Source organism: Halichoerus grypus, chromosome 2 (assembly GCF_964656455.1).
Source record: "Halichoerus grypus chromosome 2, mHalGry1.hap1.1, whole genome shotgun sequence".
Taxonomy (NCBI): domain Eukaryota; kingdom Metazoa; phylum Chordata; class Mammalia; order Carnivora; family Phocidae; genus Halichoerus; species Halichoerus grypus.
In genome coordinates, this window is record NC_135713.1 from 120,220,315 (window position 1) to 120,233,442 (window position 13,128).

A 13,128-nucleotide genomic window follows, 5' to 3' on the forward strand; every position below is an offset into this window, starting at 1 on the left:
TTGTTTTCTCTTGTCAGGGCTGTCCTTTTAGTGTCCTTTTTGCATTGTTTCTTCAGCTTCATATTTGCTCAGATTAGGCAGCGAGTTTCTGTTTGTGTAGAGGTGAGTGACTGTGTGTGTGTGTGTGTGTGTGTGTATAAGTTTGTGCAGCCCATAAATAGTAATGAATGTGTGTCTGTAGGAAGAGCTCATCCTCTAACCTTCAGTCTGGAAAGCAGAAGTTTGTTTCATAGCTGTTCCTGCAGCCGGCAGTTCTACACTATGGTGGCCTGGCTGTCTGGACACTTGTATTCTGGGAAGCTCACTGAGTGCGCTGGGTCTGCCTAGGGGCTCAACAGAAAACTGGCTTTCGCCTCTCCATTTTCAGCTGAGGGAGGGTAGTTGTCCCATCTGTTTCCTTCACCTCCTGGGAGTAGATACCCAACAAAAGGCTTTTGTCCTAAAGTTTGAGGTATAGGGTCAGCTAAAGGATGTGTTGATCCTGCAGAAGGCAGAGCTCTGGAGAGTGGTTCCAGGGTGCCTGGCCTGGCCCTGATGGCCTGTGGGTCCAAGAGCTAGTCATCATCCCTACTCTAATGATAAGTAGGTGCCAGATGCTTTATTAAGCACTTTCCATATATTTATTTAATCCTCCCTAACACTCTTTGAAGTGGGAGCTCTTATTATGCCCATTTTACAGATGGAGAAACTGAGGCCTAGTACAGTTGTGTTCAAGATCACATAGCTAGGAATTGACAGAGCTAAGAACTGGCCTTAGGTCATTCTGACGCTAAATTCATGTACTATACTTTCTATCCAATGTTTTTATCTCTTTGCTCAAGTTCCCTTCTTTTAAGATGGAAGTGGGAATTCTTGTCCTTTCACTTCTAGATTTGGGGAAACAAATACATGGACATACACTGTAGGTTAAGAATGTGAGCATTTTCTGAGATGGAGTTCAGAGTGCTCCCAGGTAGCTTGCTGAGGTGCTCCTGTCTGCCCAGGACACTTGTGACCTTTTCCTGTTCTCCTTGTGCTCTGGCCCTGAGATGAGAGCAACCACTGTCCATGGGGCCAGCCAGCCATGTAAGAAGCTTTCAGAGATCCAGCAGTCCCACTTCGCCTTCCTCTGTTGGCTCTTTGCCATCCTCATCACATTCTTTTGTTTTCCTGCCTTTAGAGAAGATAAAAATTATGGGATGATGGTTTTTTTAAATTTTTATTTATTTTTTTATCCAGGGCCTAGTCCTTTACCCCAGTTCTGTCTGAATGGAATAGAGGACATGAGGCATCAAGAAAGGCAAGGGCTGGTGAGTCCAAAGGCCTCGTCCCACCCATGCCCGAAACATCTACTCCCGTAAGCTGTACAATACAGTAAGCTGAAAATACAGATTGCTGAGAGCATCCAACCTCCATTTAAGTAGAGGTGCAGCCTACCGATGGCCAGTTTTGATAGGAAAAAAATGGGCATTTCAAGTCCTAATTATCTTTTTGTCCCAAAGCCCAAGGATACCTAAGGAAAGAGTTACTGGTAGAACATTGAAATATATTTCCTTTCCCAGACCGAGTGGTGGTGGTTTAAGTCAGAAGACTGTGAATGTAAAGATGTTGCTCTGTGCTCCAGTGAGAGCCAAGGATGATGGGAAGATTTGTTCTATAGTGTGTGTAGGGGCAGGTGATGAAGCAAATCCAGGGTTAGTGGGTGGCAAGTGGGGTTTGGGAAGGTTTGGGAAGGGCACTGACCTCAGGCCGAGTGTGCCAACTGTGCCTCAAAGGGATGCCATGACTTTGGCTTTACTTACGTCAGTGTAACAAGGTTTTCTCTTGCTGCTGCTGTTGCTGCCCAAGTCCCTGGTTGTGTTGTGAGCCGTCCTGGTAAAACATAGCCGTGTGCCACTTCCCTTTTCCCTCCTCCCACCCCCACCCTGCTCACCTCACTTTGAGCATAAAGCCCAGAGAAAACTGTGCCTGCGTGTTCTCCACCTGCTGCTACTTGAATAAGGCCCAAGCCCAGGTTGACATGGCTGCAGGCCAGGCCTTAGCAGGATGCAGGACACCATTCCCCGCGCTGTTAGGGTACCCCTGCAAAGCTTGGGAAACTGTCTCATTCCTTTCTCCCAGCCTCACTTCTCCTAGCTCTGTCCCCTGGCACCTCCTCCCCGCAACATGTTCTCTCTCTCTGTGTTTCATGGAGAAATATATGGAGGCAATAAATAGGTCAGGTGTGCAGTCCATGTGGAACTAACTATTGGGGGGAGATGAAGGATCTATTTACGAATCGATCGCTCATCCTTAGTATTGGCATAAACTGCTTCTGAGGGCGTGAGTGTGTGTGCGGGAAACGGAGGCGGCTGGGAGCCCTGTGGGAGCTGCCATTTCTCTCGCGCCCCCCACTCCGCTTCCCACTCCGGGAGGTGGGGAAGCCCTGTGTGTGGATCAGCTGCTCCCAACCTCTTTTGCCTCAGTCTCTTCTGTGTTTCCTCCTCCTGCTCATTTGTCTTCTTTGCCCTTGACTAATTCATTCTCATTTATCTCTTCCTCCTCATCTTTTTCCCCAGCATCAATTCCAGTGCTTTTCCCTGGCTGTGAGAAGGGAGTGTTTAACTCTGTGTGTGTGTGTGTGTGTATCCGTGTACACATGAACACTCTTCATGCAGGGAAGGGAAACCTGTTGCTTTGGGGACAGGTTTTGTTTTCTCTTACGGTATGTTTCCCAATAATGCACCCCACTCCCATTTTTGACTCTCCTTTTTCCCACAGGCAAGGCTGTGGATTAAGAAAGGTATGGGGAATTATAGGAATCTCCAGGGAACATTGTATGTTCTTGGGACCCATCTCCCTGGGCCTTTCCAACCTGTTCACTCTTTTTTTTTTTTTTTAAAGATTTTATTTATTTATTTGATAGAGAGCACAAGTAGGCAGAGTGGTAGACAGAGGGAGAGGGAGAAGCAGGCTCCCCGCTGAGCAGGGAGCCCGATGTGGGGCTCAATCCCAGGACCCTGGGATCATGACCTGGGCCGAAGGCAGACGCTTAACGACTGAGCCACCCAGGCGCCCCAACCTGTTCACTCCTGATGTGGAAGCTTCTGCTCCTTGTTCATCCTCACCCAGCCTGCTCACCCACCCTCAACACAGCCAGGCACGGTCAGGCACCTGTCTAGAACTAATGCTGTGTGGTGAACTCACTCCCTGCCTTTCAGTGTGTTGGTGCCCCAGGGAGCCAGGCTGCTGGGGAAAGCTCATGTGGCACTCAGCCGTTCCATTTTGTCGATGAAAAAAGAGAGGAGAAGCTGGCAGAAAGCAAAGGCTTTTGCTGCTGGGTGAGTGTAGCAGCTATTTTTAGTGTCCAAGCCTTTGCTTTTCCATTTGGCTATGCTTTTTTAGCACAGTGCCGGTCCAGCAGGGCTGTTTTCCTTTATGGCTCCAGATGTCCTTAGGGAAAGTTTCCGTCTGCCTCTGAGAAGGTGTGGGCTGGTCAAGGGGGTAATAACTTCTGAGAATGGGTTCAGACAGGGCTTTAGGTCCACTGCAGTCCTGTTACAGGACCAATTTCCTGTGGTGGAATGCAGAGTATGGCAGGAAGAGCAAAGAGAAAAGGTAAATACCATACTCTTCAGAGATGTTCCCCTATAACGAACACAGTTAAGCCTCTATTGAGTAAACTGCCTAGTAAGGTATATTAGGGCCGAGTGACCAACACACAAGCCTTTTATAAGGGTCTGGACTAATGCTGACATGTCCTGACTTTTCCTAAGGCTTCTTAAAAATGTTTAGCTTGTTTCATTTTGTTTTTATTTTTGCCCTTCTTTCTAGATCATTTGCCAATTTTTTTTAAAGTACACGTGTTTCTCGCTCTCTCTTTTTTAACGTTTTTATTTAAATTCCAGTTAGTGAACATAGAGTGTAATATTAGTTTCAGGTATATAGTATATATAGTGATTCAGCAATTTGGATTAAGTTCTCTTGACTGCCACTCTAGTGTACTGACCAAAATTGTTTCACTAAGAAACCCATTAAGCAGTAACTCCCCTGGTAACCTGTAATCTACTTTCTGTCTCTCTGAATTTGCCTGCTGAAGAGAATTCATTTAAGTAGATTCATAGCAATATCTTTTCTTTTGTGTCTAGCTTATTTCACTTGGCATATAACGTTTTCAAGGTTGATTCATGTTGAAGCATGTATTAGAATTTCATTCTTTTTATGACTAAATAATATTCCATTGTATGTATATACAACATTTAAAAAACTCCATCTGTTGATGGATATTGGGGTTGTTCCCACCTTTTGGCTATTGTGAATAATGCTGCTATGAACATTCACATGGAACTATCTGTTTGAGTCACTGTTTTCAGATCTGTTGTGTGGAATAAATACCTAGGGGTGGAATTACTGGATCATAAGGTAATTCTGTGTTTTGCTTTTTGAGGGACTGATAAACTTTGTCCCACAGTGTTTTACATTCCCACCAGCAATGTATAAGGGTTCCATTTTGTCTGCATCCTTGTTAATATAGGTTATTTTCCTTTTTTAAAAAAATTACAGCCATCATAGTGGATGTGAAGTAGTAAATCAATGTGGCTTTGATTTGCATTTCCTTAATGATTAATGATGTTGAGAATATTTTCATGTCCCTATTGGCATTTGTCTATCTTCTTTAGAGAAATGTCTGTTCAAGTCCTTTGCCTGTTTTTAATTTGGGTTGCTTGTTTTTTTGTTGTTGAGTTTTAGGAGTTGTTGATATATTCTGGTTATTAAACCCTATCAGATAGGTGATTTGCAAGTATTTTCTCCCATTTTGTTCATTGTCTTTTCACTCTCTTGATAATGTCTTTTGAGGCACAAAAGTTCTAAAATATCTATGCAGCTCAATTTACCTATTTTTTAAAATTACCTGTGGTTTTGGTGTCCTTTTTAGGAAATTACTGCCAAATCTAAGGTTACAAAGATTTTCTATATGTTTTTTTTTTTTCTCTAAAAGTTTAGCTTTTAAATTTAGGTCTTTGATTTATTTTTTTTTCTTTAAAGATTTTATTTATTTATTTGACAGAGAGACAGCGAGAGAGGGAACACAAGCGGGGGGGTGGGAGAGGGAGAAGCAGGCTTCCTGCAAAGCAGGGAGCCTGATGCGGGGCTCGATCCCAGGACCCTGGGACCATGACCTGAGCCGAAGGCAGACGCTTAACGACTGAGCCACCCAGGCGCCCCAGTCTTTGATCTATTCTGAATTAAGTTTTGTATGTGGTGTAAGGGAAGAGTCCATCTCATCTTTTGCATGTGGCTATTTACTTGTCTCAGAACAGTTTGTTGAAGAGACTGTTTTTTCCCCATGGAGTGGTATTGGTACCCTTGTTGAAAATAAGTTGATCATACATGATTATTTCTGGGTCCTCAGTTCTATTCCATTGGTCCTTATGTCTGTCCTTAAGGCTGTACCACACTGTTGTGATAACTGTAGCTTTGTAGTAAGTTTTGAAATCAGGAAATACAAGTCTTCTAACTTTGTTCTTTTTTTCCAAGATCTTTTTAGCTGTTCTGAGTCCCTTGAAATTCCATATGTACTTTAGGATGGGTTTCTCCACTTCTGTAACAGCATTGGTATTTTGATAGAGATTGCATTGAATCTGCGTATTGCCTTGGGTAGTATTGTCATCTTAACAATATTAAGTCACTAATCCATGAACATGGGATATCCTTTTATCCTTTTTTAATTTTCACAGGTACTAGGGCCTGTGCTTCAGGCCCTCCCCTGGCCTCCCAAAATTGTTTGGCCATTTGAAAAGCGATGTGTAAGGCTTTGTGGCTTGGGAATATTGAACTTTGCTGGTTGTTGGGATACTGATGGCATCTTTCTTCAGGTATAACAGTGAGCATGGTTTAGAAGTGAATGATTATGAAGGCTTATGAGGATTTGGGCTCAGGTGTGTTCACACACACATAAATTGGTTAGTTTCTTTCTCTCACTGTCATAGCCAATACCACCCTGTACAGCCTGACAAGTTGATAATGAGGAAGTAAGGAACCACAGCTGTTGTATCTCATGTAAGAGTCCTCCTTGGCTCTATGCTACCAACCAAGGCCTATCTGCCCATGAGTGGCTGAACTCCTTATGGGAGATGGAGGCTTCCTTTAGATCTTTTTTTTTTTTAAAGATTTTATTTATTTGACAGAGAGAGACACAGTGAGAGAGGGAACACAAGCAGGGGGAGTAGGAGAGGGAGAAACAGGCTTCCCGCGGAACAGGGAGCCCGATGCGGGGGTCGATCCCAGGACCCTGGGACATGACCTGAGCCAAAGGCAGATGCTTAATGACTGAGCCACCCAGGCGCCTCGGCTTCCTTTAGCTCTTATCCTGTGGTAGAAGACCTTTGATACCTCTGTGCGGAAAGTGTCTGTTATCCATTGAACAAGTGACATCTTAGGAATCACAGTGCTGGGGGATCAGGCACCAGCTTCCTGTTGACCTTCTGTTTTCTTTTTTATTTTCCTCAGGTCTATATCTATGGCTCTCCAGGACCTGCCCCCTTCTAGGATGGCTCTTCTGGGAATGCTGCTCGGGCTGCTGATGGCTTCCTGCTTCACCTTCTGCCTCAGTCATCAGAACCCGGTAAATATTTAGCACAAATAGAAGAATCCCTGTAAGGTCCAAGAAAACCTCCATGCCATCAAGGCTTCTGTGGGAGTAGGGTGAGCTTTTATTTTTCTTACAGGAATGTGGGCAGCACTGGATCAGGGTATATGGGTACTTCTCCACCCCCTCACCCCCCCGCCACCAACCCCACACCTTACTCCTCTGGCCTCTGTTTAAAGCTCATAGTATAGTTTCCCTTTGGAGAAAATATGATGATGATGATACAATAATATCAATAATGTTGAATTTACCATGTACCAAGTGGTTTATTAAGTGCTTTATGTGTATTCTCATTTAATCCCCTCAACAACCCTACAAAGTAGACAACTACAGTTATTATCCTCATTTTGAGAAGGATCTCGAGGCTCAGAGACATTAAGTAACTTGGCCAGGATCATTCAGCTAGTTTGTGGCAGAATTGGGAAGGTCAGGATTCTCCCCAAGAGCTGGTTGCCTGTGTCGTGAGCACCAAGTAAGACTCTGCTTCTTCCTCTACTCCTGTCTTCCTTGTGCTTTCTCCGTCTGTCTCTGTCTCTCTGTTCTCTTTCCTTCTGTCCTTTTCTCCCTGTTCATTCCAGGCCTCTCTTCATTAACCTAGACCTAACTGCTCAGGGTTTCTGTCACTGCCACAGGCAGGAGTAGAATGACCGAGAAGGGTCTGAGCTTGGCCTGGCTGCAGCATGCCATGGCTCCTGGCCCTGTTTCCCTGGCTGGCCCTAGCTACAGCCTGCCCTTGACCAGCTCCCAATGCCCCCTTGACAGTCAAGAGAAGCCTTGACTGTCAGCTTTCTGACAGTTTCGCCCTCCCCTGGCCACCTTCCCCAACCCCAGGGGCTCCTACTAAATGCTGGGTAAGTGCTGCAGGCTTTGGAGCAGGAGGGCCTTGAAGTGCAAATGACAATTGTGATGAATTTAATAACAATGTAGCTCAGCTGAGGTTCACCTCTGGCTCATGGCAAGCTTCCACCTTCTCTCTAAAGTCATTTGTTTTCTCTCTGCCTTTCTCCCCACTTTGTGGAGCAGAAGAGAAAGTGCAGTTAGGAGTCACGAATTCTTTTGAGCTTTTAGTGTTCTCTAAGATCTTACTGGTGCTGGGGTTTTTTTGTTGTTGTTTTTTGTGGGTTTTTTTGTTTTTTGGGCCTTTTCCTCAAGGATAATGAGGATGAGATCCCATTGGCCCCTGAGGGTGGGACTGGTCACAGCATGAGTTAGGGTCTGTCCTTGGCATAGCCTTGGCCAGAAAAGCACACAAGTGTCTCAAGGGATCAGGGCTACGTCCCGTCCCCCTACCCCAACCTGCAGCTCATGAGGATCTGGTGCTCCCCATCATGAGCTTTAGCAGATGCACAATTAACAAAAACGTGCTGATGAATTTGCTTAAGGACTGTGTGTTAGTAAGTCCCTTTTGGATAATAGTCCAACCAAATAGGTGAGTTTTCAGAGCCATAATTATTCTGGCCCACTTATATTAGCTCTATTGAGTCTAGTCTCAGAAAAATGTTAATACTGACTTTCATCAACAGAAGCTACTTTTATCCTTATGTCTGTTCCTAAGCTGTATCCATTTGTCATAATCTTTCATCATGCGCTAAGCACAAGTAGGAGTTGAAGCATCTTTTCTCTCATACCATAAAAATTGCTGCCCTGTTGGCATTTAAAATCCAAATTATGCAGCCAGCCACCTTCAAAACAGTGAAAATGGGTGGTGGGGGAGATGGGGGTGGTTATGATCCTTTCTTCAGAGCCTGGAGTCCAGGCAAGAGATCCTGGTGACCTGGAATTGTCCTCCCAAGGGCTTTTGTGCAGGTTAATGGCCACCCAGGAAAGGTTGTGTGTATCAGGGTATGATGTGGAGCCAGCCACCTTTCCTGGATTCTGTTGTCCTACATCTCTGGGGTGCCACAGCTTAGGAGCAGTGTGGATGCTGAAGGGGTATGGTTGTGTGGTATCCTGGACTTCAGGAAGGTAGTGAGCGATGTGGAAGGTAGTGGGACTGGTGGAAGGAGCGCAGACCCTTGGTAAGTTCCCTTTTGCCACCTACATTGGCAATTTGGCCATTTCTGAGTTTTGTTTCCTCATCCAGAAAATAGGGTTGATCCTTTCTGTTAAGATTTCGGTGTAGATGAAATGTGATTACATATATAGAGCACCTAGCATTGGGACTGGCAGAGTATGGTCAATAAATGTCAGCTGTTATTTTTAGTAAGGGGGTGGCTGCTTTTATGGTTTAATGTAGGGCTCTGTCAGGTAGGGGTCCTGTCCCAGAATGTTGCCCTGGCAGTTTGTTTCCGTCACAGCATCAGTCAACTTACCATTAGAGATTATTCATTCTCCTGGATCTTGAAGGCTTTGGTCTTTAAGAATCTCTTATTCAGATACAAGTGCAAGGAAGTGAGACATGGTAAGCTGTTGTCAGCTAACACCTTAGCTGGAATATCTTGCCAGTCAGTTGAGAAGAAATTGGTATTTGGAGTGATGGTGGCAGGGAAAAGAGAGTGCTGAGGTTTCAGCATGGAATGGAGCCCCAAGAAGCCAGCTGAGAGGGCACGAGATGTGGGGTTTACTTGAGAGTTGACCAAGGGATGGCTGGCTTCTGTCACCTCTTGGTCTTTATCTCCTGTTAAGGACACAGGACACACTGCCCGAGCTCAGAGAGGCTAGTCTTGCTTGTCCTTTCTCTGGGACTGTGGTTTTTTTTACTTGGTCCATGAAAGTCTTCTCTTTCCCCTGGGAGTGGGGGATGTGCTGGAAGACATGCTAGGGTGATCTCCCTGTCCCCCCTACCCCTTCATTCCCTCAGCATGCAGGGCATAGCCATTAGGACACATGACTAAGAACAGAAACACAGAAGGGAGTCCAAATTCCTGCATGGGCTTTGGAGCCAGGCAGGCCTGACTTAAATCTCTGCTCTGCTTTTCTTAGCAGTGTGATTTTTTGCACAGGCCCCGTACCTCTCCTCATCTGTAAAATGGGAATGAAAGTGTGTGCTTCACAGATGAAACTTGGCTGAGTTGTGAGGTGTGGAAGGCACTTTATAGCCTGGAGCTACGGTTGGTAGCTGCTGTTACCATTACAGCCTCATCCCCGTGACCTGCTTTTTCTCAGAACCTTTTCTGGAATGTCCCTTTTGAATCGACTGACGCCCTCAGTGCTTGTCAGATGTGATTTGGGCAACAGTCCAAAGTCACTCAGAGTTAGATTTGGTGAATAGGGTGAGCTGATCAGAGGAGCACCAATTTTCTATTACCCGCACTAAAGACTGATTTGTACTGTAAAATAATGGCAGATCATGTGCGTGCGCGCACGTGTGTGTGTGTGTGTGTGTGTGTGTAGCTTAAAATCTGGTTCAGAGGTGACACCAAGCGGAAGCTCAAAAAGCATTTGGAGCAGTGGCGGGATTATTAGCTCCTCTAGGGCTTGAGGCATGTGGCTCAGGGGTTCATCAGTCTCCTTCTTGAATTTACTCTATTGACCTTAAAAGAAATCTAGGAAAAGAGGCTTTCTCAGCCTCTAGTCAAGAGAATGAACACGGGCTCAGCTTAGAGTTTGAAGGGCTTTCTGCCATGTTTTCATCATCACCATTCCTGTTGCCTCTTTCTGCTTCTCTTGATGATGAGAATTTGGTGGCTTGCTTACAGCCACACCTGCGAGGACTTACCTGGCTAATAGACTAAAACAAGAGCTGCAGTTTAAAGCTTAGAGATGTTTAGTTTGGCCCTCATAGTGTTCTAAAATAAGAAAAGTTGACGTAAAAATCTGTTTCTCTGTTTTCTTTTTTTCATGGCAGTGGTGGACCAGCTGAGTAGCAGCTGTGTTCCTTAGTCAAGGCGGGAGGGCTCCAGTTTTCACAGCACAAGCACTCCCCATTGTTGGACACCCGGCCGTCCTTGGCCCCTTGAGGCCTTTGACCCACACACTTTGGAGGTAAATTTTATTAACACTCCGCTAGTCCCATGGTCCAGTGTATGGTGCTTATGGCAGAGGCTGACCAGCATGGATGGGCCCTGGATTACATAGGTTTTGGTTATTGTGTGGACAAGGTAGTCTTTGTTCTGGAATGTGGGACTACTCCCTGGGTTCTAGCGGGCATGCTATTTTGGGCTTGCCTCAGTGCAAGGCATCCAGAACACGTACCTGCCTGTGGAGAGGCTTGTTCCTTCATTCCTTTGTTCTTGGATGACGGTAAACTAAGTCCTGTGCTGGGCATGGGAGCATGCTGGTGAAAGAGACTGACACAGAGCCTGCTCTTAGGAAATAACAGCTTTTGGCCAATGTCTCCTGCCATTCTGTCCCACAAGCATGGCTGCTGTTCTGCTCCTAGTTTTCTTTTGAGCTCGGATCTGTGCAAACTCCATATTGAAGGGGTACAAGAGGTTTGATGGGCCAGGCGGCTCAGGTGACCACAACCCATACCTGACCTACCTGAGTCCTGTCATAGTGTAGAGTCACTATTGGATGTCCTAGCACAGACTCATCCAACCTGGAACCTATGGTTGTCTTTACAAGTAATAAGAGTAATGGCTACCACATACCCAGGGCTAGTGTTTTGCAAGGTGGTGCCTCATCTCATATGAGCTAGATGTCACTGTTACTTCCACTTCACAAATGTGAAAGCGGGCTTAGAAAATTAAGTAACTTTCCGGGAGTCACAAGAAACTAGGATTTGCACTTCTGGTTATGTGATGTGGAGCTTGAGTTCTTAACCACCATGCTGTAGTCTTTGCTTCTCATTACTTGTGACATGATTTGAGGGCTTCTTCTTGTCCAAGATCTCTTCCTTACCGGTCCTTAACAAGATCTGAAATCCTGCCATCTGAATTTCATGCCTGTATTTCTTGTTAAAATGTAAAAATCCTTGGAGGGGCTTTACATTGTCATGATCATTAACTAAACACCTTGCCCTTTCCTCTGACAGTTACTTAAAGGTCAGACCCTTAGGTACTGGGTAGCTGGGGATGCCTTTCTGGAGCTGGGGTGCTGCTTGGAAGAGATGCATTGCTACCTCCCATGCAGGGTTAGGATTGTTGGGAAACCAAAATGAGATGTGTGTAAAGGTCCTAGCTCAGGTTTGGGTTCATAGGCATTCACGAAATATGCTCTCTGTTATTAGGGGATGACTCCGGAGGGGTGAAGGATGAAATAACCTCCCAGTGTGCTATTTGGGTGTTCCTCCTTGCTATCCCAGAGCTCTGGAACCCTCTGGTTACAGTTTCCTGAGGCCCTACTGCTTTTATGCAAGAAAGGTTTAAAAATGGGACAGGAAGAATGGGAGGCTGGGAAGGAGCAAAATGAATAATACTTTGTATTTATCTTGCATCTCTGTCTCCTGAGCTCAAAGTGCTCCATAGACACCATCTCATTAATCCTCCATGCTCTCCAGGGGGTGGAAGGAAGCAGGTTTTAGGAATTGGTTTTCAGCTTTGGCTTCTTCCCCCCTCAGCCCAGCTGGACTCCCAGCTTCCCACTTGCAGCCCTTTCACCGTGGATTGTAATGTCCCAGAAGGTCATTCATGCCTTATAGACACCCTGGAGAATTGCCAGGCCCTGGTTGTGCCCTGCTGGGCTGCATAGGAATCATTCAGGCCTCAGCTGGCAGCTTTTGTATGTCTGGGGTGGCCATTTGAAGACCTATTCTCCCATTCATATATGTATTTTTTCTTTTAAGTACATCTTTTTTATTTGTAAGAGCAGTTAGGTGAGAGTTTCAGACATCACACAGTTTAGTAACATGGCAAGTAAAAAAAAGCAAAAGGCTCTTACTGTCTCCTTCTGCCAACCCCTCTCCCCAGGTTGTTCCCTTAACTCTCTTGAGATAGTAATGAACTGGGGCGCCTGGGTGGCTCAGTTGGTTGAGAGTCTGCCTTCGGCTCAGGTCATGATCCCAGGGTCCTGGGATCAAGCCCCATGTCGGGTTCCCTGCTCAGCCGGGAGCCTGTTTCTCCCTCTCCTTCCTGCTCGTGCTCTGTCTCTCTCTCTGTCAGATAAATAAATTAAATTAAAAAAGAGATAGTAACGAACATTGTGGAGTTTTTCCTTACTCATATACAAAAGTTTTTCCTTACTCCTATACACATAACACATGCTGTGTGTTCATTTAACCGTATCACCTCACTTATACTGGTTCTGAGGCTAACCTTGTGAAGGGTCCAAACAAGGCTGGGGAGGGGAGGAGGACAGAGGATAAGGGTATACCACCCAGGCCATGTTCTTTGTTTGCTTGGTGCCTAGCTATGGTGGGTCACGCCCTGTGTTTTCCTCTCTCTGAAGGAGTTTGCGCTCACCAGCCCAGAGAAGAGCAGGACCAAAGAAGTGGAGAGAAAGGAAACCACAGCAGAAGAGGAGCTGGACTCCGAGGTCCTGGAGGTGTTTCACCCGACCCATGAGTGGCAGGCCCTTCGGCCAGGTACCCAGCCCAGCCCTCTCCTGTGAAACATACTCTGAATTCTAAGTGCGTATGTCCTTCGTCCCCACAGGGCTGCTTTGAAAGAGCAGTCGCTCTGTGGCCCACTGGAGGGGAACAG

General features: G+C 45.8%; 1 protein-coding gene across 4 annotated transcripts in view; it reads left to right on the forward strand.

Annotated features, from left to right (window-relative positions):
* The window catches only part of SIL1 (SIL1 nucleotide exchange factor), a 249,978-nt gene that overhangs the window by 90,943 nt on the left and 145,907 nt on the right, over window positions 1–13,128 (forward strand). For all 4 annotated transcript variants that reach the window (XM_078067459.1, XM_036088846.2, XM_036088847.2 and 1 more), the window contains 2 exons: window positions 6,469–6,583; window positions 12,875–13,010. In XM_078067459.1, coding sequence (XP_077923585.1) covers window positions 6,479–6,583; window positions 12,875–13,010 — 241 coding nt within the window. In that variant the 5' untranslated portion in view covers window positions 6,469–6,478. The remainder of the gene's footprint in view (window positions 1–6,468; window positions 6,584–12,874; window positions 13,011–13,128) is intronic.